The 27,627-nt window shown below is 42.8% G+C and overlaps 1 protein-coding gene across 1 annotated transcript in view; it reads left to right on the forward strand.

Annotated features, from left to right (window-relative positions):
- adam9b (ADAM metallopeptidase domain 9b) overlaps positions 1–27,343 on the forward strand; it is a 105,845-nt gene extending 78,502 nt beyond the window's left edge. The window contains 2 exon segments of the mRNA XM_065016094.1: positions 883–973; positions 27,233–27,343. Of these exon segments, the coding sequence (XP_064872166.1) occupies positions 883–973; positions 27,233–27,343 (202 nt within the window).
- The last annotated feature ends 284 nt before the right edge of the window (positions 27,344–27,627 follow it).

The raw sequence follows: 27,627 nt of genomic DNA on the forward strand, positions 1-27,627 counted from the left end.
TTGCTTCAATATATGAACATAATTTCCCTTCCTCGTGATGCCATCTATTTTGTGAAGTGTACCAGTCCCTCCTGCAGCAAAGCACCCCCACAACATGATGCTGCCACCCCCGTGCTTCACGGTTGGGATGGTGTTCTTCAGCTTGCTTCCTCCAAACATAACGATGGTCGTTATGGCCAAACAGTTCTATTTTCGTTTCATCAGACCAGAGTACATTTCTCCAATAAATATGATCTTTGTCCCCATGTGCAGTTGCAAACCGTAGTCTGGCTTTATGGCGGTTTTGGAGCAGCGGCTTCTTCCTTGCTGAGCCGGCCTTTCAGGTTATGTTGATATAGGACTCGTCAGAAGCTTCTAAAGCCATGACATCATTTTCTGGAATGTTCCAAGCTGTTTAAAGGCACAGTCAACTTAGTGTATGTAAACTTCTGACCCACTGGAATTGTGATACAGTGAAATATAAGTGAAATAATCTGTCTGTAAACAATTGTTGGAAAAATTACTTGTGTCATGCACAAAGTAGATGTCCTCACCGACTTGCCAAAACTATCGTTTGTTAACAAGAAATGTGTGGAGTGGTTGATAAATGAGTTTTAATGACTACAACCCAAGTGTATGTAAACTTCCGACTTCAACTGTAGCTTATGGACACCTAGATTAAGAGTAAACCAACAAAATGTCAATAAAGATTTGTGTCTCTGTAAATTGGGTTCATCTCATCACAAAACTGTACAAACCTAGATGGTGGCACTTCTCTGATTAGTTTAACAGGTTGTGTGACATAGAAATGGTATGAGATTAAATAGTATAGTATGTAAAACTGGGTGACTTTCTCTGGGTCACAGCTGTTGCATTTCACATGATGATTTCTAATGTACGCAGGTCAAGAAACACAGCGAATGGCCAAGCGAATGGCAATGCCCAGAAACAACCAACGACACAACCTCCAGCAACACAGGCCCCACCCCCTCAGGTAAACTGTTCTCCCAGCAACACAGGCCACACCCCCTCAGGTAAACTGTTCTCCCAGCAACACAGGCCACACCCCCTCAGGTAAACTGTTCTCCCAGCAACACAGGCCCCACCCCCTCAGGTAAACTGTTTTTTTCCCAGCAACACAGGCCCCACCCCCTCGGGTAAACTGTTCCCCCAGCAACACAGGCCCCACCCCCTCAGGTAAACTGTTCCCCCAGTAACACAGGCCCCACCCCCTCGGGTAAACTGTTCCCCCAGTAACACAGCCCCCACCCCTCAGGTGAACTGTTCTCCCAACAACACAGGCCCCACCCCTCGGGTAAACTGTTCCCCCAGTAACACAGCCCCCACCCCCTCAGGTGAACTGTTCTCCCAACAACACAGGCCCCACCCCTCGGGTAAACTGTTCTCCCAGCAACACAGGCCCCACCCCCTCAGGTAAACTGTTCCCCCAGTAACACAGGCCCCACCCCCTCGGGTAAACTGTTCCCCCAGTAACACAGCCCCCACCCCCTCAGGTGAACTGTTCTCCCAACAACACAGGCCCCACCCCCTCGGGTAAACTGTTCCCCCAGTAACACAGCCCCCACCCCCTCAGGTGAACTGTTCTCCCAACAACACAGGCCCCACCCCCTCGGGTAAACTGTTCTCCCAGCAACACAGGCCCCACCCCCTCGGGTAAACTGTTTCTCCAGCAACACAGGCCCCACCCTCTCAGGTAAACAGTTCCACTACATGTACAATGGGATCTGATATTGACACCCTTGATAAAAATGAGCAAAAATGATTCAAATACTCATCTATTACAAAAATGTATCTATAAAAAAAAAGGAAATTATATTATTTAATACATCATTCTCAAAGGTACGTCTTAGACCATTCCTCCATACAGAACCCATACAGATCTTAGACCATTCCTCCATACAGAACCCATACAGATCTTAGACCTCCATACAGAACCCTTACAGATCTTAGACCAGGCCTCCATACAGAACCCTTACAGATCTTAGACCATTCCTCCATACAGAACCCATACAGATCTTAGACCATTCCTCCATACAGAACCCATACAGATCTTAGACCATTCCTCCATACAGAACCCATACAGATCTTAGACCATTCCTCCATACAGAACCCATACAGATCTTAGACCATTCCTCCATACAGAACCCATACAGATCTTAGACCATTCCTCCATACAGAACCCATACAGATCTTAGACCATTCCTCCATACAGAACCCATACAGATCTTAGACCATTCCTCCATACAGAACCCATACAGATCTTAGACCATTCCTCCATACAGAACCCTTACAGATCTTAGACCAGGCCTCCATACAGAACCCTTACAGATCTTAGACCATTCCTCCATACAGAACCCATACAGATCTTAGACCATTCCTCCATACAGAACCCATACAGATCTTAGACCATTCCTCCATACAGAACCCTTACAGATCTTAGACCATTCCTCCATACAGAACCCATACAGATCTTAGACCATTCCTCCATACAGAACCCATACAGATCTTAGACCATTCCTCCATACAGAACCCATACAGATCTTAGACCATTCCTCCATACAGAACCCATACAGATCTTAGACCATTCCTCCATACAGAACCCATACAGATCTTAGACCAGGCCTCCATACAGAACCCTTACAGATCTTAGACCATTCCTCCATACAGAACCCATACAGATCTTAGACCATTCCTCCATACAGAACCCATACAGATCTTAGACCATTCCTCCATACAGAACCCATACAGATCTTAGACCATTCCTCCATACAGAACCCTTACAGATCTTAGACCTCCATACAGAACCCTTACAGATCTTAGACCAGGCCTCCATACAGAACCCTTACAGATCTTAGACCATTCCTCCATACAGAACCCATACAGATCTTAGACCAGGCCTCCATACAGAACCCTTACAGATCTTAGACCATTCCTCCATACAGAACCCTTACAGATCTTAGACCATTCCTCCATACAGAACCCTTACAGATCTTAGACCATTCCTCCATACAGAACCCATACAGATCTTAGACCATTCCTCCATACAGAACCCATACAGATCTTAGACCATTCCTCCATACAGAACCCATACAGATCTTAGACCTCCATATAGAACCCATACAGATCCTTCATATCCTTTGTCTGTGCTTGTGGACTGCCCTCCTCAATTCAAACCACAGGATTTCAATGGATTTCAAGTCTGGAGACTGAGATGGCGATTGCAAAACGTTGATTATGAATGTTGCATTGGAACCGGTGCTTTGGTCAGATGAAAATACAGGCCACATACACCCAGGGGTGGGTTCAGTGTGTCTGAGAATACAGGCCAGGTGCACCCAGGGGTGGGTTCAGTGTGTCTGAGAATACAGGCCAGGTCCACCCAGTGGTGGGTTCAGTGTGTCTGAGAATACAGGCCAGATCCACCCAGTGGTGGGTTCGGTGGGTCTGAGAATACAGGCCAGGTCCACCCAGTGGTGTGTCTGAGAATACAGGCCAGGTCCACCCAGTGGTGTGTCTGAGAATACAGGCCAGGTCCACCCAGTGGTGGGTTCAGTGTGTGAGAATACAGGCCAGGTCCACCCAGTGGTGTGTCTGAGAATACAGGCCAGGTCCACCCAGTGGTGTGTCTGAGAATACAGGCCAGGTAGACCCAGGGGTGGGTTCAGTGGGTCTGAGAATACAGGCCAGGTTCACCCAGTGGTGGGTTCGGTGTGTCTGAGAATACAGGCCAGGTCCACCCAGGGGTGGGTTCAGTGTGTGAGAATACAGGCCAGGTCCACCCAGGGGTGGGTTCAGTGTGTGAGAATACAGGCCAGGTCCACCCAGTGGTGGGTTCAGTGTGTCTGAGAATACAGGCCAGGTCCACCCAGTGGTGGGTTCAGTGTGTCTGAGAATACAGGCCACGTCCACCCAGTGGTGGGTTCAGTGTGAGAATACAGGCCACGTCCACCCAGGGGTGGGTTCAGTGTGTCTGAGAATACAGGCCAGGTCCACCCAGTGGTGGGGTTCAGTGTGTCTGAGAATACAGGCCACGTCCACCCAGGGGTGGGTTCAGTGTGTCTGAGAATACAGGCCACGTCCACCCAGGGGTGGGTTCAGTGTGTCTGAGAATACAGGCCAGGTCCACCCAGGGGTGGGTTCAGTGTGTCTGAGAATACAGGCCAGGTCCACCCAGTGGTGTGTCTGAGAATACAGGCCAGGTCCACCCAGTGGTGGGGTTCGGTGAGTCTGAGAATACAGGCCAGGTCCACCCAGTGGTGGGTTCAGTGTGTCTGAGAATACAGGCCAGGTCCACCCAGGGGTGGGTTCAGTGTGTCTGAGAATACAGGCCACGTCCACCCAGGGGTGGGTTCAGTGTGTCTGAGAATGCAGGCCACGTCCACCCAGGGGTGGGTTCAGTGTGTGAGAATACAGGCCAGGTCCACCCAGGGGTGGGTTCAGTGTGTCTGAGAATACAGGCCACGTCCACCCAGGGGTGGGTTCAGTGTGTGAGAATACAGGCCACGTCCACCCAGGGGTGGGTTCAGTGTGTGAGAATACAGGCCAGGTCCACCCAGGGGTGGGTTCAGTGTGTCTGAGAATACAGGCCAGGTCCACCCAGTGGTGTGTCTGAGAATACAGGCCAGGTCCACCCAGTGGTGGGGTTCGGTGAGTCTGAGAATACAGGCCAGGTCCACCCAGTGGTGGGTTCAGTGTGTCTGAGAATACAGGCCAGGTCCACCCAGGGGTGGGTTCAGTGTGTCTGAGAATACAGGCCAGGTAGACCCAGTGGTGGGTTCAGTGTGTGAGAATGCAGGCCAGGTAGACCCAGTGGTGGGTTCAGTATCTGAGAATACAGGCCACGTCCACCCAGGGGTGGGTTCAGTGTATCTGAGAATGCTTGAGCAGAAAAGGACCCCCAACCTACTGTATAATATCCCCAACCTACTGTATAATACCCCCTACCTACTGTATAATATCCCCAACCTACTGTATAATATCCCCAACCTACTGTATCATATCCCCAACCTACTGTATAATATCCCTAACCTACTGTATAATATCCCCAACATACTGTATAATACCCCCAACATACTGTATAATACCCCCAACATACTGTATAATACCCCCTACCTACTGTATAATATCCCCAACCTACTGTATAATACCCCCTACCTACTGTATAATACCCCCAACCTACTGTATAATATCCCCCACCTACTGTATAATATCCCCAACCTACTGTATAATACCCCAACCTACTGTATAATACCCCAACGTACTGTATAATATCCCCAACCTACTGTATAATATCCCCAACCTACTGTATAATACCCCCAACGTACTGTATAATATCCCCAACCTACTGTATAATACCCCAACCTACTGTATAATATCCCCTACCTACTGTATAATATCCCTAACCTACTGTATAATATCCCCTACCTACTGTATAATATCCCCAACCTACTGTATAATATCCCCTACCTACTGTATAATACCCCCAACGTACTGTATAATACCCCCAACGTACTGTATAATATCCCCTACCTACTGTATAATACCCCCAACCTACTGTATAATACCCCCAACCTACTGTATAATACCCCCAACCTACTGTATAATATCCCCAACCTACTGTATAATATCCCCAACCTACTGTATAATACCCCCAACCTACTGTATAATACCCCTACCTACTGTATAATATCCCCAACCTACTGTATAATATCCCCAACCTACTGTATAATATCCCCAACCTACTGTATAATATCCCCAACCTACTGTATAATACCCCAACCTACTGTATAATATCCCCAACCTACTGTATAATATCCCCAACCTACTGTATAATATCCCCAACCTACTGTATAATACCCCCAACCTACTGTATAATACCCCCAACCTACTGTATAATACCCCCAACCTACTGTATAATAACCCTGTAACCCTACTGTATAATATCCCCAACCTACTGTATAATATCCCCAACCTACTGTATAATACCCCAACCTACTGTATAATACCCCCAACCTACTGTATAATATCCCCAACCTACTGTATAATACCCCTACCTACTGTATAATACCCCCAACCTACTGTATAATATCCCCAACCTACTGTATAATATCCCCAACCTACTGTATAATATCCCCAACCTACTGTATAATATCCCCAACCTACTGTATAATATCCCCAACCTACTGTATAATACCCCAACCTACTGTATAATATCCCCAACCTACTGTATAATATCCCCAACCTACTGTATAATATCCTACCTACTGTATAATACCCCCAACCTACTGTATAATACCCCCAACCTACTGTATAATATCCCCAACCTACTGTATAATATCCCCACCTACTGTATAATGTATACTGTATAATACCCCTACCTACTGTATAATATCCCTACCTACTGTATAATACCCCCTACCTACTGTATAATATCCCCAACCTACTGTATAATACCCCAACATACTGTATAATATCCCCAACCTACTGTATAATACCCCTACCTACTGTATAATACCCCCAACCTACTGTATAATACCCCTACCTACTGTATAATATCCCCAACCTACTGTATAATATTCCCTACCTACTGTATAATACCCCCAACCTACTGTATAATATCCCCAACCTACTGTATAATATCCCCAACCTACTGTATAATATCCCCTACCTACTGTATAATACCCCTACCTACTGTATAATACCCCTACCTACTGTATAATACCCCCTACCTACTGTATAATACCCCTACCTACTGTATAATATCCCCAACCTACTGTATAATACCCCCAACCTACTGTATAATACCCCCAACCTACTGTATAATACCCCCAACCTACTGTATAATATCCCCTACCTACTGTATAATACCCCCAACATACTGTATAATACCCCTACCTACTGTATAATATCCCCTACCTACTGTATAATACCCCCTACCTACTGTATAATATCCCCAACCTACTGTATAATATCCCCTACCTACTGTATAATATCCCCTACCTACTGTATAATACCCCCTACCTACTGTATAATATCCCCAACCTACTGTATAATACCCCCTACCTACTGTATAATATCCCCTACCTACTGTATCATATGGTGGTGGATCTTTAATGTTGTGGGGTTGTTCTACTTCTGCTGGTCCTGGAGGCCTTGTTAAGGTCAACGGCATCATGGGGTTGTTCTACTTCTGCTGGTCCTGGAGGCCTTGTTAAGGTCAATGGCATCATGGGGTTGTTCTACTTCTGCTGGTCCTGGAGGCCTTGTTAAGGTCAACGGCATCATGGGGTTGTTCTACTTCTGCTGGTCCTGGAGGCCTTGTTAAGGTCAACGGCATCATGGGGTTGTTCTACTTCTGCTGGTCCTGGAGGCCTTGTTAAGGTCAACGGCATCATGGGGTTGTTCTACTTCTGCTGGTCCTGGAGGCCTTGTTAAGGTCAACGGCATCATGGGGTTGTTCTACTTCTGCTGGTCCTGGAGGCCTTGTTAAGGTCAACGGCATCATGGGGTTGTTCTACTTCTGCTGGTCCTGGAGGCCTTGTTAAGGTCAACGGCATCATGGACTTTACCCAGTTCCAGAACATTTTAGTCAACAACCTGGTTGACTCTGTGAGGAGGCTGAACTTTGACCACAACTGGCTCTTCTAGCAATACAATAACCCCAAGCACACATCAAAATCCACTAAGAAATTGTTATTTTGCTACATAATCAACATTTTGCATTCGCCATCTCAGTCTCTGGACTTGAAATCCATTGAAAACCTGTGGTTTGAATTGAGGAGGGCAGTACATAACCACAGACAAAAGGATATCAAGGATCTGTATGGAGACCTGGTTTTAAGATCCCTCCTAATGCATTGTTGGCTAAGGGCTTGTCAGGCAGCAGTTCACTGTGAGGTCTACACCTGTTGGTTAAGGGCTTGTCAGTCAGCAGTTCACTGTGAGGTCTACACCTGTTGGTTAAGGGCTGGTCAGTCAGCATTTCACTGTGAGGTCTACACCTGTTGGCTAAGGGCTGGTCAGTCAGCATTTCACTGTGAGGTCTACACCTGTTGGTTAAGGGCTGGTCAGTCAGCATTTCACTGTGAGGTCAGTCAGCAGTTCACTGTGAGGTCTACACCTGTTGGTTAAGGGCTTGTCAGGCAGCATTTCACTGTGAGGTCTACACCTGTTGGTTAAGGGCTTGTCAGTCAGCATTTCACTGTGAGGTCTACACCTGTTGGTTAAGGGCTTGTCAGTCAGCAGTTCACTGTGAGGTCTACACCTGTTGGTTAAGGGCTTGTCAGGCAGCATTTCACTGTGAGGTCTACACCTGTTGGTTAAGGGCTTGTCAGTCAGCAGTTCACTGTGAGGTCTACACCTGTTGGTTAAGGGCTTGTCAGGCAGCATTTCACTGTAAGGTCTACACCTGTTGTATTCGGCGCATGTGACAAATATGTGTTCTCCAACTCATAAAACATTCTAGAAAAATGCTCAGTGCTGTTATCCTCGCAAAGTGAGGTATTGGAAACAGGGGGGTCCATTTTTACCCTACCTTTTTTTTTTTTTTTGCGTACAATATATATATATAATACAATCAATACAATATATATATATAATACAATCAATACAATATATATATAATACAATACAATATATATATATAATACAATACAATATATATATATATATAATACAATCAATACAATATATATATATATAATACAATCAATACAATATATATATATATATATAATACAATTGAGGGGGTAAATCATTTCAGACCCTACTATGTCTTTATTGAGGGGGTAAATCATTTCAGACCCTACTATGTCTTTATTGAGGGGGTAAATCATTTCAGACCCTACTATGTCTTTATTTAGGGGGTAAATCATTTCAGACCCTACTATGTCTTTATTGAGGGGGTAAATCATTTCAGACCCCACTGTCTTTATTGAGGGGGTAAATCATTTCAGACCCTACTATGTCTTTATTGAGGGGGTAAATCATTTCAGACCCTACTATGTCTTTATTGAGGGGGTAAATCATTTCAGACCCCACTGTCTTTATTGAGGGGGTAAATCATTTCAGACCCTACTGTGTCTTTATTGAGGGGGTAAATCATTTCAGACCCTACTATGTCTTTATTGAGGGGGTAAATAATTTCAGACCCTGCTGTCTTTATTGAGGGGGTGAATCATTTCAGACCCCACTGTCTTTATTGAGGGGGTGAATCATTTCAGACCCTACTATGTCTTTATTGAGGGGGTAAATCATTTCAGACCCTACTATGTCTTTATTGAGGGGGTAAATCATTTCAGACCCTACTATGTCTTTATTGAGGGGGTAAATCATTTCAGACCCTACTATGTCTTTATTGAGGGGGTAAATCATTTCAGACCCTACTATGTCTTTATTGAGGGGGTAAATCATTTCAGACCCCACTGTCTTTATTGAGGGGGTAAATCATTTCAGACCCTACTATGTCTTTATTGAGGGGGTAAATCATTTCAGACCCTACTATGTCTTTATTGAGGGGTAAATCATTTCAGACCCCACTGTCTTTATTGAGGGGGTAAATCATTTCAGACCCCACTATGTCTTTATTGAGGGGGTAAATCATTTCAGACCCTACTATGTCTTTATTGAGGGGGTAAATCATTTCAGACCCTGCTGTCTTTATTGAGGGGGTAAATCATTTCAGACCCTACTATGTCTTTATTGAGGGGGTAAATCATTTCAGACCCTACTATGTCTTTATTGAGGGGGTAAATCATTTCAGACCCTACTATGTCTTTATTTAGGGGGTAAATCATTTCAGACCCTACTGTCTTTATTGAGGGGGTAAATCATTTCAGACCCTGCTGTCTTTATTGAGGGGGTAAATCATTTCAGACCCTACTATGTCTTTATTGAGGGGGTGAATCCTTTCAGACCCTACTATGTCTTTATTGAGGGGTAAATCATTTCAGACCCTACTATGTCTTTATTGAGGGGGTAAATCATTTCAGACCCTGCTGTCTTTATTGAGGGGGTGAATCATTTCAGACCCCACTGTCTTTATTGAGGGGGTGAATCATTTCAGACCCTACTATGTCTTTATTGAGGGGGTAAATCATTTCAGACCCTACTATGTCTTTATTGAGGGGGTAAATCATTTCAGACCCTACTATGTCTTTATTGAGGGGGTAAATCATTTCAGACCCTACTATGTCTTTATTGAGGGGGTAAATCATTTCAGACCCCACTGTCTTTATTGAGGGGGTAAATCATTTCAGACCCTACTATGTCTTTATTGAGGGGGTAAATCATTTCAGACCCTACTATGTCTTTATTGAGGGGGTAAATCATTTCAGACCCCACTGTCTTTATTGAGGGGGTAAATCATTTCAGACCCTACTATGTCTTTATTGAGGGGGTAAATCATTTCAGACCCTACTATGTCTTTATTGAGGGGGTAAATCATTTCAGACCCCACTGTCTTTATTGAGGGGTAAATCATTTCAGACCCTACTGTGTCTTTATTGAGGGGGTAAATCATTTCAGACCCTACTATGTCTTTATTGAGGGGGTAAATAATTTCAGACCCTGCTGTCTTTATTGAGGGGGTGAATCATTTCAGACCCCACTGTCTTTATTGAGGGGGTGAATCATTTCAGACCCTACTATGTCTTTATTGAGGGGGTAAATCATTTCAGACCCTACTATGTCTTTATTGAGGGGGTAAATCATTTCAGACCCTACTATGTCTTTATTGAGGGGGTAAATCATTTCAGACCCTACTATGTCTTTATTGAGGGGGTAAATCATTTCAGACCCTACTATGTCTTTATTGAGGGGTAAATCATTTCAGACCCCACTGTCTTTATTGAGGGGGTAAATCATTTCAGACCCTACTATGTCTTTATTGAGGGGGTAAATCATTTCAGACCCTACTATGTCTTTATTGAGGGGTAAATCATTTCAGACCCCACTGTCTTTATTGAGGGGGTAAATCATTTCAGACCCCACTGTCTTTATTGAGGGGGTAAATCATTTCAGACCCTACTATGTCTTTATTGAGGGGGTAAATCATTTCAGACCCTGCTGTCTTTATTGAGGGGGTAAATCATTTCAGACCCTGCTGTCTTTATTGAGGGGGTAAATCATTTCAGACCCTGCTGTCTTTATTGAGGGGGTAAATCATTTCAGACCCCACTGTCTTTATTGAGGGGGTGAATCCTTTCAGACCCTACTATGTCTTTATTGAGGGGTAAATCATTTCAGACCCTACTATGTCTTTATTGAGGGGTAAATCATTTCAGACCCTACTATGTCTTTATTGAGGGGTAAATCATTTCAGACCCCACTGTCTTTATTGAGGGGGTAAATCCTTTCAGACCCCACTGTCTTTATTGAGGGGGTGAATCCTTTCAGACCCTACTATGTCTTTATTGAGGGGTAAATCATTTCAGACCCTACTATGTCTTTATTGAGGGGTAAATCATTTCAGACCCCACTGTCTTTATTGAGGGGTAAATCCTTTCAGACCCCACTGTCTTTATTGAGGGGTGAATCCTTTCAGACCCTACTTTATTGTCTTTATTGTCTTTATTGGGGGGTAAATCCTTTCAGACCCCACTGTCTTTATTGAGGGGGTAAATCCTTTCAGACCCCACTGTCTTTATTGAGGGGGTGAATCATTTCAGACCCCACTGTCTTTATTGAGGGGGTAAATCATTTCAGACCCCACTGTCTTTATTGAGGGGGTAAATCATTTCAGACCCTACTATGTCTTTATTGAGGGGGTAAATCATTTCAGACCCTACTATGTCTTTATTGAGGGGGTAAATCATTTCAGACCCTACTATGTCTTTATTGAGGGGGTAAATCATTTCAGACCCCACTGTCTTTATTGAGGGGGTAAATCATTTCAGACCCTACTGTCTTTATTGAGGGGGTGAATCATTTCAGACCCTACTATGTCTTTATTGAGGGGGTAAATCATTTCAGACCCCACTGTCTTTATTGAGGGGGTAAATCATTTCAGACCCTACTATGTCTTTATTGAGGGGGTAAATCATTTCAGACCCTACTGTCTTTATTGAGGGGGTAAATCATTTCAGATCCTGCTATGTCTTTATTGAGGGGGTAAATCATTTCAGACCCTACTATGTCTTTATTGAGGGGGTAAATCATTTCAGACCCCACTGTCTTTATTGAGGGGGTAAATCATTTCAGACCCCACTGTCTTTATTGAGGGGGTAAATCATTTCAGACCCCACTGTCTTTATTGAGGGGGTAAATCATTTCAGACCCTACTATGTCTTTATTGAGGGGGTAAATCATTTCAGACCCTACTATGTCTTTATTGAGGGGGTAAATCATTTCAGACCCTACTATGTCTTTATTGAGGGGGTAAATCATTTCAGACCCTACTATGTCTTTATTGAGGGGGTAAATCATTTCAGACCCCACTGTCTTTATTGAGGGGGTAAATCATTTCAGACCCTACTGTGTCTTTATTGAGGGGGTAAATCATTTCAGACCCCACTGTCTTTATTGAGGGGGTAAATCATTTCAGACCCTGCTGTCTTTATTGAGGGGGTGAATCATTTCAGACCCTGCTGTCTTTATTGAGGGGGTAAATCATTTCAGACCCTGCTGTCTTTATTGAGGGGGTAAATCATTTCAGACCCCGCTGTCTTTATTGAGGGGGTAAATCATTTCAGACCCCACTGTCTTTATTGAGGGGGTGAATCCTTTCAGACCCTACTATGTCTTTATTGAGGGGTAAATCATTTCAGACCCCACTGTCTTTATTGAGGGGGTAAATCCTTTCAGACCCCACTGTCTTTATTGAGGGGGTGAATCATTTCAGACCCCACTGTCTTTATTGAGGGGGTGAATCCTTTCAGACCCTACTATGTCTTTATTGAGGGGTAAATCATTTCAGACCCTACTATGTCTTTATTGAGGGGTAAATCATTTCAGACCCCACTGTCTTTATTGAGGGGGTGAATCCTTTCAGACCCCACTGTCTTTATTGAGGGGGTGAATCCTTTCAGACCCCACTGTCTTTATTGAGGGGGTAAATCCTTTCAGACCCCACTGTCTTTATTGAGGGGGTGAATCCTTTCAGACCCCACTGTCTTTATTGAGGGGGTAAATCCTTTCAGACCCCACTGTCTTTATTGAGGGGGTAAATCCTTTCAGACCCCACTGTCTTTATTGAGGGGGTAAATCCTTTCAGACCCCACTGTCTTTATTGAGGGGGTAAATCATTTCAGACCCTACTATGTCTTTATTGAGGGGGTAAATCATTTCAGACCCTACTATGTCTTTATTGAGGGGGTAAATCATTTCAGACCCCACTGTCTTTATTGAGGGGGTAAATCATTTCAGACCCCACTGTCTTTATTGAGGGGGTAAATCATTTCAGACCCTCCTGTCTTTATTGAGGGGGTAAATCATTTCAGACCCTACTGTCTTTATTGAGGGGGTAAATCATTTCAGATCCTGCTATGTCTTTATTGAGGGGGTAAATCATTTCAGACCCTACTATGTCTTTATTGAGGGGGTAAATCATTTCAGACCCCACTGTCTTTATTGAGGGGGTAAATCATTTCAGACCCCACTGTCTTTATTGAGGGGGTAAATCATTTCAGACCCCACTGTCTTTATTGAGGGGGTAAATCATTTCAGACCCTACTATGTCTTTATTGAGGGGGTAAATCATTTCAGACCCCACTGTCTTTATTGAGGGGGTAAATCATTTCAGACCCTGCTATGTCTTTATTGAGGGGGTAAATCATTTCAGACCCCGCTGTCTTTATTGAGGGGGTAAATCATTTCAGACCCCACTGTCTTTATTGAGGGGGTAAATCCTTTCAGACCCTACTATGTCTTTATTGAGGGGGTAAATCATTTCAGACCCTACTGTGTCTTTATTGAGGGGTAAATCATTTCAGACCCTACTGTGTCTTTATTGAGGGGTAAATCATTTCAGACCCTACTGTGTCTTTATTGAGGGGGTAAATCATTTCAGACCCCACTGTCTTTATTGAGGGGGTGAATCATTTCAGACCCTACTATGTCTTTATTGAGGGGGTGAATCCTTTCAGACCCCACTGTGTCTTTATTGAGGGGTATAAATCCTTTCAGACCCTGCTATGTCTTTATTGAGGGGGTAAATCATTTCAGACCCTACTATGTCTTTATTGAGGGGGTAAATCCTTTCAGACCCTACTGTCTTTATTGAGGGGGTGAATCCTTTCAGACCCCACTGTGTCTTTATTGAGGGGTAAATCCTTTCAGACCCTGCTATGTCTTTATTGAGGGGGTAAATCATTTCAGACCCTACTATGTCTTTATTGAGGGGGTAAATCATTTCAGACCCTACTATGTCTTTATTGAGGGGGTAAATCATTTCAGACCCTACTATGTCTTTATTGAGGGGGTAAATCATTTCAGACCCCACTGTCTTTATTGAGGGGGTAAATCCTTTCAGACCCTGCTATGTCTTTATTGAGGGGGTAAATCATTTCAGACCCTACTGTCTTTATTGAGGGGGTAAATCATTTCAGACCCTACTATGTCTTTATTGAGGGGGTAAATCATTTCAGACCCCACTGTCTTTATTGAGGGGGTAAATCATTTCAGACCCTACTGTCTTTATTGAGGGGGTGAATCATTTCAGACCCTACTATGTCTTTATTGAGGGGGTAAATCATTTCAGACCCCACTGTCTTTATTGAGGGGGTAAATCATTTCAGACCCTACTATGTCTTTATTGAGGGGGTAAATCATTTCAGACCCTACTGTCTTTATTGAGGGGGTAAATCATTTCAGATCCTGCTATGTCTTTATTGAGGGGGTAAATCATTTCAGACCCTACTATGTCTTTATTGAGGGGGTAAATCATTTCAGACCCCACTGTCTTTATTGAGGGGGTAAATCATTTCAGACCCCACTGTCTTTATTGAGGGGGTAAATCATTTCAGACCCCACTGTCTTTATTGAGGGGGTAAATCATTTCAGACCCTACTATGTCTTTATTGAGGGGGTAAATCATTTCAGACCCTACTATGTCTTTATTGAGGGGTAAATCATTTCAGACCCTACTATGTCTTTATTGAGGGGTAAATCATTTCAGACCCTACTATGTCTTTATTGAGGGGTAAATCATTTCAGACCCCACTGTCTTTATTGAGGGGGTAAATCATTTCAGACCCTACTGTGTCTTTATTGAGGGGGTAAATCATTTCAGACCCCACTGTCTTTATTGAGGGGGTAAATCATTTCAGACCCTGCTGTCTTTATTGAGGGGGTGAATCATTTCAGACCCTGCTGTCTTTATTGAGGGGTAAATCATTTCAGACCCCACTGTCTTTATTGAGGGGGTGAATCCTTTCAGAACTGTCTTTATTGAGGGGGTGAATCAGACCCCACTGTCTTTATTGAGGGGGTAAATCATTTCAGACCCCACTGTCTTTATTGAGGGGGTGAATCCTTTCAGACCCCACTGTCTTTATTGAGGGGGTAAATCCTTTCAGACCCCACTGTCTTTATTGAGGGGGTAAATCCTTTCAGACCCCACTGTCTTTATTGAGGGGGTAAATCCTTTCAGACCCCACTGTCTTTATTGAGGGGGTAAATCATTTCAGACCCTACTATGTCTTTATTGAGGGGGTAAATCATTTCAGACCCTACTATGTCTTTATTGAGGGGGTAAATCATTTCAGACCCCACTGTCTTTATTGAGGGGGTAAATCATTTCAGACCCCACTGTCTTTATTGAGGGGGTAAATCATTTCAGACCCTCCTGTCTTTATTGAGGGGGTAAATCATTTCAGACCCTACTGTCTTTATTGAGGGGGTAAATCATTTCAGATCCTGCTATGTCTTTATTGAGGGGGTAAATCATTTCAGACCCTACTATGTCTTTATTGAGGGGGTAAATCATTTCAGACCCCACTGTCTTTATTGAGGGGGTAAATCATTTCAGACCCCACTGTCTTTATTGAGGGGGTAAATCATTTCAGACCCCACTGTCTTTATTGAGGGGGTAAATCATTTCAGACCCTACTATGTCTTTATTGAGGGGTAAATCATTTCAGACCCCACTGTCTTTATTGAGGGGGTAAATCATTTCAGACCCTGCTATGTCTTTATTGAGGGGGTAAATCATTTCAGACCCCGCTGTCTTTATTGAGGGGGTAAATCATTTCAGACCCCACTGTCTTTATTGAGGGGGTAAATCCTTTCAGACCCTACTATGTCTTTATTGAGGGGGTAAATCATTTCAGACCCTACTGTGTCTTTATTGAGGGGTAAATCATTTCAGACCCTACTATGTCTTTATTGAGGGGTAAATCATTTCAGACCCTACTGTGTCTTTATTGAGGGGGTAAATCATTTCAGACCCCACTGTCTTTATTGAGGGGGTGAATCATTTCAGACCCTACTATGTCTTTATTGAGGGGTGAATCATTTCAGACCCCACTGTGTCTTTATTGAGGGGTAAAATCCTTTCAGACCCTGCTATGTCTTTATTGAGGGGGTAAATCATTTCAGACCCTACTATGTCTTTATTGAGGGGGTAAATCCTTTCAGACCCTACTGTCTTTATTGAGGGGGTGAATCCTTTCAGACCCCACTGTGTCTTTATTGAGGGGTAAATCCTTTCAGACCCTGCTATGTCTTTATTGAGGGGGTAAATCATTTCAGACCCTACTATGTCTTTATTGAGGGGGTAAATCATTTCAGACCCTACTATGTCTTTATTGAGGGGGTAAATCATTTCAGACCCTACTATGTCTTTATTGAGGGGGTAAATCATTTCAGACCCCACTGTCTTTATTGAGGGGGTAAATCCTTTCAGACCCTGCTATGTCTTTATTGAGGGGGTAAATCATTTCAGACCCTACTGTCTTTATTGAGGGGGTAAATCCTTTCAGACCCCACTGTCTTTATTGAGGGGGTAAATCCTTTCAGACCCTGCTATGTCTTTATTGAGGGGGTAAATCATTTCAGACCCTACTGTCTTTATTGAGGGGGTAAATCCTTTCAGACCCTACTATGTCTTTATTGAGGGGGTAAATCATTTCAGACCCTACTGTCTTTATTGAGGGGGTGAATCATTTCAGACCCCACTGTCTTTATTGAGGGGGTAAATCATTTCAGACCCTACTATGTCTTTATTGAGGGGGTGAATCATTTCAGACCCTACTATGTCTTTATTGAGGGGGTAAATCATTTCAGACCCTACTATGTCTTTATTTAGGGGGTAAATCATTTCAGACCCCACTGTCTTTATTGAGGGGGTAAATCATTTCAGACCCCACTGTCTTTATTGAGGGGTAAATCATTTCAGACCCTACTATGTCTTTATTGAGGGGGTAAATCATTTCAGACCCTGCTGTCTTTATTGAGGGGTAAATCCTTTCAGACCCTGCTATGTCTTTATTGAGGGGGTAAATCATTTCAGACCCTACTATGTCTTTATTGAGGGGGTAAATCATTTCAGACCCTACTATGTCTTTATTGAGGGGGTAAATCATTTCAGACCCTACTATGTCTTTATTGAGGGGTAAATCATTTCAGACCCTACTATGTCTTTATTGAGGGGGTAAATCATTTCAGACCCCACTGTCTTTATTGAGGGGGTAAATCATTTCAGACCCCACTGTCTTTATTGAGGGGGTAAATCATTTCAGACCCTACTATGTCTTTATTGAGGGGTAAATCATTTCAGACCCCACTGTCTTTATTGAGGGGGTAAATCATTTCAGACCCTGCTATGTCTTTATTGAGGGGGTAAATCATTTCAGACCCCACTGTCTTTATTGAGGGGGTAAATCATTTCAGACCCCACTGTCTTTATTGAGGGGTAAATCATTTCAGACCCCACTGTCTTTATTGAGGGGGTAAATCATTTCAGACCCCACTGTCTTTATTGAGGGGGTAAATCATTTCAGACCCTACTATGTCTTTATTGAGGGGGTAAATCATTTCAGACCCTACTATGTCTTTATTGAGGGGGTAAATCATTTCAGACCCTACTATGTCTTTATTGAGGGGGTGAATCATTTCAGACCCTACTATGTCTTTATTGAGGGGGTAAATCATTTCAGACCCTACTATGTCTTTATTTAGGGGGTAAATCATTTCAGACCCCTCTGTCTTTATTGAGGGGGTAAATCATTTCAGACCCCACTGTCTTTATTGAGGGGTAAATCATTTCAGACCCTACTATGTCTTTATTGAGGGGTAAATCCTTTCAGACCCTGCTATGTCTTTATTGAGGGGGTAAATCATTTCAGACCCTACTATGTCTTTATTGAGGGGGTAAATCATTTCAGACCCTACTATGTCTTTATTGAGGGGGTAAATCATTTCAGACCCTACTATGTCTTTATTGAGGGGTAAATCATTTCAGACCCTACTATGTCTTTATTGAGGGGGTAAATCATTTCAGACCCCACTGTCTTTATTGAGGGGGTAAATCATTTCAGACCCCACTGTCTTTGAGGGGGTAAATCATTTCAGACCCTACTATGTCTTTATTGAGGGGTAAATCATTTCAGACCCCACTGTCTTTATTGAGGGGGTAAATCATTTCAGACCCTGCTATGTCTTTATTGAGGGGGTAAATCATTTCAGACCCCACTGTCTTTATTGAGGGGGTAAATCATTTCAGACCCCACTGTCTTTATTGAGGGGTAAATCATTTCAGACCCCACTGTCTTTATTGAGGGGGTAAATCATTTCAGACCCCACTGTCTTTATTGAGGGGGTAAATCATTTCAGACCCTATGTCTTTATTGAGGGGTAAATCATTTCAGACCCCACTGTCTTTATTGAGGGGGTAAATCATTTCAGACCCCACTGTCTTTATTGAGGGGGTAAATCATTTCAGACCCCACTGTCTTTATTGAGGGGGTAAATCATTTCAGACCCCACTGTCTTTATTGAGGGGGTAAATCATTTCAGACCCTACTGTCTTTATTGAGGGGTAAATCATTTCAGACCCCACTGTCTTTATTGAGGGGGTAAATCATTTCAGACCCTGCTATGTCTTTATTGAGGGGGTAAATCATTTCAGACCCCACTGTCTTTATTGAGGGGGTAAATCATTTCAGACCCCACTGTCTTTATTGAGGGGTAAATCATTTCAGACCCCACTGTCTTTATTGAGGGGGTAAATCATTTCAGACCCCACTGTCTTTATTGAGGGGGTAAATCATTTCAGACCCTACTATGTCTTTATTGAGGGGGTAAATCATTTCAGACCCTACTATGTCTTTATTGAGGGGGTAAATCATTTCAGACCCTACTATGTCTTTATTGAGGGGGTAAATCATTTCAGACCCTACTATGTCTTTATTGAGGGGGTAAATCATTTCAGACCCTACCATGTCTTTATTGAGGGGGTAAATCATTTCAGACCCCACTGTCTTTATTGAGGGGGTAAATCATTTCAGACCCCACTGTCTTTGAGGGGGTAAATCATTTCAGACCCTACTATGTCTTTATTGAGGGGTAAATCATTTCAGACCCCACTGTCTTTATTGAGGGGGTAAATCATTTCAGACCCTGCTATGTCTTTATTGAGGGGGTAAATCATTTCAGACCCCACTGTCTTTATTGAGGGGGTAAATCATTTCAGACCCCACTGTCTTTATTGAGGGGTAAATCATTTCAGACCCCACTGTCTTTATTGAGGGGGTAAATCATTTCAGACCCCACTGTCTTTATTGAGGGGGTAAATCATTTCAGACCCCACTGTCTTTATTGAGGGGGTAAATCATTTCAGACCCTACTGTCTTTATTGAGGGGTAAATCATTTCAGACCCCACTGTCTTTATTGAGGGGGTAAATCATTTCAGACCCTATGTCTTTATTGAGGGGTAAATCATTTCAGACCCCACTGTCTTTATTGAGGGGGTAAATCATTTCAGACCCCACTGTCTTTATTGAGGGGGTAAATCATTTCAGACCCTACTGTCTTTATTGAGGGGGTAAATCATTTCAGACCCTACTGTCTTTATTGAGGGGGTAAATCATTTCAGACCCTACTGTCTTTATTGAGGGGTAAATCCTTTCAGACCCTACTGTCTTTATTGAGGGGGTAAATCCTTTCAGACCCTACTGTCTTTATTGAGGGGGTAAATCATTTCAGACCCTGCTATGTCTTTATTGAGGGGGTAAATCATTTCAGACCCTACTGTCTTTATTGAGGGGGTAAATCATTTCAGACCCCACTGTCTTTATTGAGGGGGTAAATCCTTTCAGACCCTACTATGTCTTTATTGAGGGGGTAAATCATTTCAGACCCCACTGTCTTTATTGAGGGGGTAAATCATTTCAGACCCTACTATGTCTTTATTGAGGGGGTAAATCATTTCAGACCCCACTGTCTTTATTGAGGGGGTAAATCATTTCAGACCCTACTATGTCTTTATTGAGGGGGTAAATCATTTCAGACCCCACTGTCTTTATTGAGGGGGTAAATCATTTCAGACCCCACTGTCTTTATTTAGGGGGTAAATCCTTTCAGACCCCACTGTCTTTATTTAGGGGGTGAATCATTTCAGACCCCGCTGTCTTTATTGAGGGGGTGAATCATTTCAGACCCTGCTATGTCTTTATTGAGGGGGTAAATCATTTCAGACCCCACTGTCTTTATTGAGGGGGTAAATCATTTCAGACCCCACTGTCTTTATTGAGGGGGTAAATAATTTCAGACCCTGCTATGTCTTTATTGAGGGGGTGAATCATTTCAGACCCTACTATGTCTTTATTGAGGGGTGAATCATTTCAGACCCTACTATGTCTTTATTGAGGGGGTAAATCATTTCAGACCCCACTGTCTTTATTTAGGGGGTAAATCATTTCAGACCCTGCTATGTCTTTATTGAGGGGGTAAATCATTTCAGACCCTACTATGTCTTTATTGAGGGGGTAAATCAATTCAGACCCCACTGTCTTTATTGAGGGGGTAAATCATTTCAGACCCCACTATGTCTTTATTGAGGGGGTAAATCATTTCAGACCCCACTGTCTTTGAGGGGGTAAATCATTTCAGACCCCACTGTCTTTATTGAGGGGGTGAATCATTTCAGACCCTGCTATGTCTTTATTGAGGGGGTAAATCATTTCAGACCCTACTGTCTTTATTGAGGGGGTAAATCATTTCAGACCCCACTGTCTTTATTGAGGGGGTGAATCATTTCAGACCCTACTATGTCTTTATTGAGGGGGTAAATCATTTCAGACCCCACTGTCTTTATTGAGGGGGTAAATCATTTCAGACCCTGCTATGTCTTTATTGAGGGGGTAAATCATTTCAGACCCTACTGTCTTTATTGAGGGGGTAAATCATTTCAGACCCTACTATGTCTTTATTGAGGGGTAAATCATTTCAGACCCTACTGTCTTTATTGAGGGGTGAAATCATTTCAGACCCCACTGTCTTTATTGAGGGGGTAAATCCTTTCAGACCCTGCTATGTCTTTATTGAGGGGTAAATCATTTCAGACCCTACTATGTCTTTATTGAGGGGTAAATCATTTCAGACCCTACTATGTCTTTATTGAGGGGTGAATCATTTCAGACCCTACTATGTCTTTATTGAGGGGGTAAATCATTTCAGACCCTACTGTCTTTATTTAGGGGTAAATCATTTCAGACCCCACTGTCTTTATTGAGGGGGTAAATCATTTCAGACCCCACTGTCTTTATTGAGGGGTAAATCATTTCAGACCCTACTATGTCTTTATTGAGGGGTAAATCATTTCAGACCCTGCTGTCTTTATTGAGGGGTAAATCCTTTCAGACCCTGCTATGTCTTTATTGAGGGGTAAATCATTTCAGACCCTACTATGTCTTTATTGAGGGGGTAAATCATTTCAGACCCTACTATGTCTTTATTGAGGGGGTAAATCATTTCAGACCCTACTATGTCTTTATTGAGGGGTAAATCATTTCAGACCCCACTGTCTTTATTGAGGGGTAAATAATTTCAGACCCCACTGTCTTTATTGAGGGGTAAATCATTTCAGACCCCACTGTCTTTATTGAGGGGGTAAATCATTTCAGACCCTACTATGTCAGACCCTGCTTGTCTTTATTGAGGGGTAAATCATTTCAGACCCTACTGTCTTTATTGAGGGGTAAATCATTTCAGACCCCACTGTCTTTATTGAGGGGTAAATAATTTCAGACCCTACTGTCTTTATTGAGGGGGTAAATCATTTCAGACCCCACTGTCTTTATTGAGGGGGTAAATCATTTCAGACCCTACTATGTCAGACCCTGCTATGTCTTTATTGAGGGGGTAAATCATTTCAGACCCTACTGTCTTTATTGAGGGGGTAAATCATTTCAGACCCCACTGTCTTTATTGAGGGGGTGAATCATTTCAGACCCTACTATGTCTTTATTGAGGGGGTAAATCATTTCAGACCCCACTGTCTTTATTGAGGGGGTAAATCATTTCAGACCCTACTGTCTTTATTGAGGGGGTAAATCATTTCAGACCCCACTGTCTTTATTGAGGGGGTGAATCATTTCAGACCCTACTATGTCTTTATTGAGGGGGTAAATCATTTCAGACCCCACTGTCTTTATTGAGGGGGTAAATCATTTCAGACCCTACTATGTCTTTATTTAGGGGGTAAATCATTTCAGACCCTACTATGTCTTTATTGAGGGGGTAAATCATTTCAGACCCCACTGTCTTTATTGAGGGGTGAATCATTTCAGACCCTGCTATGTCTTTATTTAGGGGTAAATCATTTCAGACCCTACTATGTCTTTATTTAGGGGGTAAATCATTTCAGACCCTACTATGTCTTTATTGAGGGGGTAAATCATTTCAGACCCTGCTATGTCTTTATTTAGGGGTAAATCATTTCAGACCCCATTGTCTTTATTGAGGGGGTAAATCATTTCAGACCCTGCTATGTCTTTATTTAGGGGGTAAATCATTTCAGACCCTGCTATGTCTTTATTGAGGGGTAAATCATTTCAGACCCCACTGTCTTTATTGAGGGGGTAAATCATTTCAGACCCCACTGTCTTTATTGAGGGGGTAAATCATTTCAGACCCTACTATGTCTTTATTGAGGGGGTAAATCATTTCAGACCCTACTATGTCTTTATTGAGGGGGTAAATCATTTCAGACCCTACTATGTCTTTATTGAGGGGGTAAATCATTTCAGACCCTACTATGTCTTTATTGAGGGGGTAAATCATTTCAGACCCTACCATGTCTTTATTGAGGGGGTAAATCATTTCAGACCCCACTGTCTTTATTGAGGGGGTAAATCATTTCAGACCCCACTGTCTTTGAGGGGGTAAATCATTTCAGACCCTACTATGTCTTTATTGAGGGGTAAATCATTTCAGACCCCACTGTCTTTATTGAGGGGGTAAATCATTTCAGACCCTGCTATGTCTTTATTGAGGGGGTAAATCATTTCAGACCCCACTGTCTTTATTGAGGGGGTAAATCATTTCAGACCCCACTGTCTTTATTGAGGGGTAAATCATTTCAGACCCCACTGTCTTTATTGAGGGGGTAAATCATTTCAGACCCCACTGTCTTTATTGAGGGGGTAAATCATTTCAGACCCCACTGTCTTTATTGAGGGGGTAAATCATTTCAGACCCTACTGTCTTTATTGAGGGGTAAATCATTTCAGACCCCACTGTCTTTATTGAGGGGGTAAATCATTTCAGACCCTATGTCTTTATTGAGGGGTAAATCATTTCAGACCCCACTGTCTTTATTGAGGGGTAAATCATTTCAGACCCCACTGTCTTTATTGAGGGGGTAAATCATTTCAGACCCTACTGTCTTTATTGAGGGGGTAAATCATTTCAGACCCTACTGTCTTTATTGAGGGGGTAAATCATTTCAGACCCTACTGTCTTTATTGAGGGGTAAATCATTTCAGACCCTACTGTCTTTATTGAGGGGTAAATCATTTCAGACCCTACTGTCTTTATTGAGGGGTAAATCATTTCAGACCCTACTATGTCTTTATTGAGGGGGTAAATCATTTCAGACCCTACTGTCTTTATTGAGGGGTAAATCATTTCAGACCCCACTGTCTTTATTGAGGGGGTAAATCATTTCAGACCCTACTATGTCTTTATTGAGGGGTAAATCATTTCAGACCCCACTGTCTTTATTGAGGGGTAAATCATTTCAGACCCTACTATGTCTTTATTGAGGGGGTAAATCATTTCAGACCCCACTGTCTTTATTGAGGGGGTAAATCATTTCAGACCCCACTGTCTTTATTTAGGGGGTAAATCCTTTCAGACCCCACTGTCTTTATTTAGGGGGTGAATCATTTCAGACCCCGCTGTCTTTATTGAGGGGGTGAATCATTTCAGACCCTGCTATGTCTTTATTGAGGGGGTAAATCATTTCAGACCCCACTGTCTTTATTGAGGGGGTAAATCATTTCAGACCCCACTGTCTTTATTGAGGGGGTAAATAATTTCAGACCCTGCTATGTCTTTATTGAGGGGGTAAATCATTTCAGACCCTACTATGTCTTTATTGAGGGGGTAAATCAATTCAGACCCCACTGTCTTTATTGAGGGGGTAAATCATTTCAGACCCCACTATGTCTTTATTGAGGGGGTAAATCATTTCAGACCCCACTGTCTTTGAGGGGGTAAATCATTTCAGACCCCACTGTCTTTATTGAGGGGGTGAATCATTTCAGACCCTGCTATGTCTTTATTGAGGGGGTAAATCATTTCAGACCCTACTGTCTTTATTGAGGGGGTAAATCATTTCAGACCCCACTGTCTTTATTGAGGGGTGAATCATTTCAGACCCTACTATGTCTTTATTGAGGGGGTAAATCATTTCAGACCCCACTGTCTTTATTGAGGGGGTAAATCATTTCAGACCCTGCTATGTCTTTATTGAGGGGGTAAATCATTTCAGACCCTACTGTCTTTATTGAGGGGGTAAATCCTTTCAGACCCTACTATGTCTTTATTGAGGGGGTAAATCATTTCAGACCCTACTGTCTTTATTGAGGGGGTGAATCATTTCAGACCCCACTGTCTTTATTGAGGGGGTAAATCCTTTCAGACCCTGCTATGTCTTTATTGAGGGGGTAAATCATTTCAGACCCTACTATGTCTTTATTGAGGGGGTAAATCATTTCAGACCCTACTATGTCTTTATTGAGGGGGTGAATCATTTCAGACCCTACTATGTCTTTATTGAGGGGGTAAATCATTTCAGACCCTACTATGTCTTTATTTAGGGGGTAAATCATTTCAGACCCCACTGTCTTTATTGAGGGGGTAAATCATTTCAGACCCCACTGTCTTTATTGAGGGGTAAATCATTTCAGACCCTACTATGTCTTTATTGAGGGGGTAAATCATTTCAGACCCTGCTGTCTTTATTGAGGGGTAAATCCTTTCAGACCCTGCTATGTCTTTATTGAGGGGGTAAATCATTTCAGACCCTACTATGTCTTTATTGAGGGGGTAAATCATTTCAGACCCTACTATGTCTTTATTGAGGGGGTAAATCATTTCAGACCCTACTATGTCTTTATTGAGGGGTAAATCATTTCAGACCCCACTGTCTTTATTGAGGGGTAAATAATTTCAGACCCCACTGTCTTTATTGAGGGGGTAAATCATTTCAGACCCCACTGTCTTTATTGAGGGGGTAAATCATTTCAGACCCTACTATGTCAGACCCTGCTATGTCTTTATTGAGGGGGTAAATCATTTCAGACCCTACTGTCTTTATTGAGGGGGTAAATCATTTCAGACCCCACTGTCTTTATTGAGGGGGTGAATCATTTCAGACCCTACTATGTCTTTATTGAGGGGGTAAATCATTTCAGACCCCACTGTCTTTATTGAGGGGGTAAATCATTTCAGACCCTACTATGTCAGACCCTGCTATGTCTTTATTGAGGGGGTAAATCATTTCAGACCCTACTGTCTTTATTGAGGGGGTAAATCATTTCAGACCCCACTGTCTTTATTGAGGGGGTAAATCATTTCAGACCCTACTATGTCTTTATTGAGGGGGTAAATCATTTCAGACCCCACTGTCTTTATTGAGGGGGTAAATCATTTCAGACCCTACTATGTCTTTATTTAGGGGGTAAATCATTTCAGACCCTACTATGTCTTTATTGAGGGGTAAATCATTTCAGACCCCACTGTCTTTATTGAGGGGTAAATCATTTCAGACCCTGCTATGTCTTTATTGAGGGGGTAAATCATTTCAGACCCTACTATGTCTTTATTGAGGGGTAAATCATTTCAGACCCTACTATGTCTTTATTGAGGGGGTAAATCATTTCAGACCCTGCTATGTCTTTATTTAGGGGTAAATCATTTCAGACCCCATTGTCTTTATTGAGGGGGTAAATCATTTCAGACCCTGCTATGTCTTTATTTAGGGGGTAAATCATTTCAGACCCTGCTATGTCTTTATTGAGGGGGTAAATCATTTCAGACCCCACTGTCTTTATTTAGGGGGTAAATCATTTCAGACCCCGCTGTCTTTATTGAGGGGGTAAATCATTTCAGACCCTACTATGTCTTTATTGAGGGGGTAAATCATTTCAGACCCTACTATGTCTTTATTGAGGGGTAAATCATTTCAGACCCTACTGTCTTTATTGAGGGGTAAATCATTTCAGACCCTACTGTCTTTATTGAGGGGGTAAATCATTTCAGACCCTACTGTGTCTTAAATGGGACAGGGAACTGGCAGGTTTTTCCAAACTGCCATCATGGTCAGAGTTTGCAGAAATCATATTTTTGAGGGGATAAACCTCCTTGTCTGGCTGACCCCACTAGCCTGGTCATGGGAGTAGGATATACAACCAGATCTAGCTGGTCATGAGGTGTAGGCTAAATCAACCAGATCTAGCCTGGTCATGGGACCAACACAAACAGATCTAGCCTGGTCATGTCTTTATTGAGGGGGTAAATCATTTCAGACCCTACTGTCTTTAGTGGGGACCTAGCCTGGTCATGGAGGGACTATACAACACAAACAGACCTAGCCTTCATGGGAGTGGGCCAACACAAACAGACCTGTCTTTATTGAGGGGGGAGTAAAACACAAACAGATCTAGCCTTTGGGAGGGGCAGACCCCTGGTCATGTCTTTATTCATGGGAGGGGATCTAGCCTGGTCAAATAATTTCCAGTACTGTCTTTTATTTACATGGGTAATTCTGCTCTCTTCATCTGTTTCCAGCCAATGCCTACATATCCACCATCCTCTACCTCAGACCCAGGTATTAATGCTTTATCGTCTTTATTGGGGGGAGAGTGTCCATATTACAAACACCTTAGTTGTATGTTTTAATGGATAAATCATTTGGAGACCCCATTGTCTTTAGCCACCTTGAGGGGGTGTTCCCAAACCCATCCCTCCTAAGCATTAACCCTGACAGAAACCCCATACTAATGGGGGCTCTTTATTGAGGGTAAATCATTTTGTAGACCCATTTCTATGTTCTTTTGTGGATATCTAAAAAATAATGATAATTTAAAAACATTTTATTGCAGGAACATGATTTGGTGACAGGGACTTTTTAAGATATTGCTTTTTACATTATTACTATGGAAATGAAGGTAAATATTTTGTAA

Source organism: Oncorhynchus nerka, unplaced genomic scaffold (assembly GCF_034236695.1).
Source record: "Oncorhynchus nerka isolate Pitt River unplaced genomic scaffold, Oner_Uvic_2.0 unplaced_scaffold_1149, whole genome shotgun sequence".
In the NCBI taxonomy this organism is placed as follows: Eukaryota; Metazoa; Chordata; class Actinopteri; order Salmoniformes; family Salmonidae; genus Oncorhynchus; species Oncorhynchus nerka.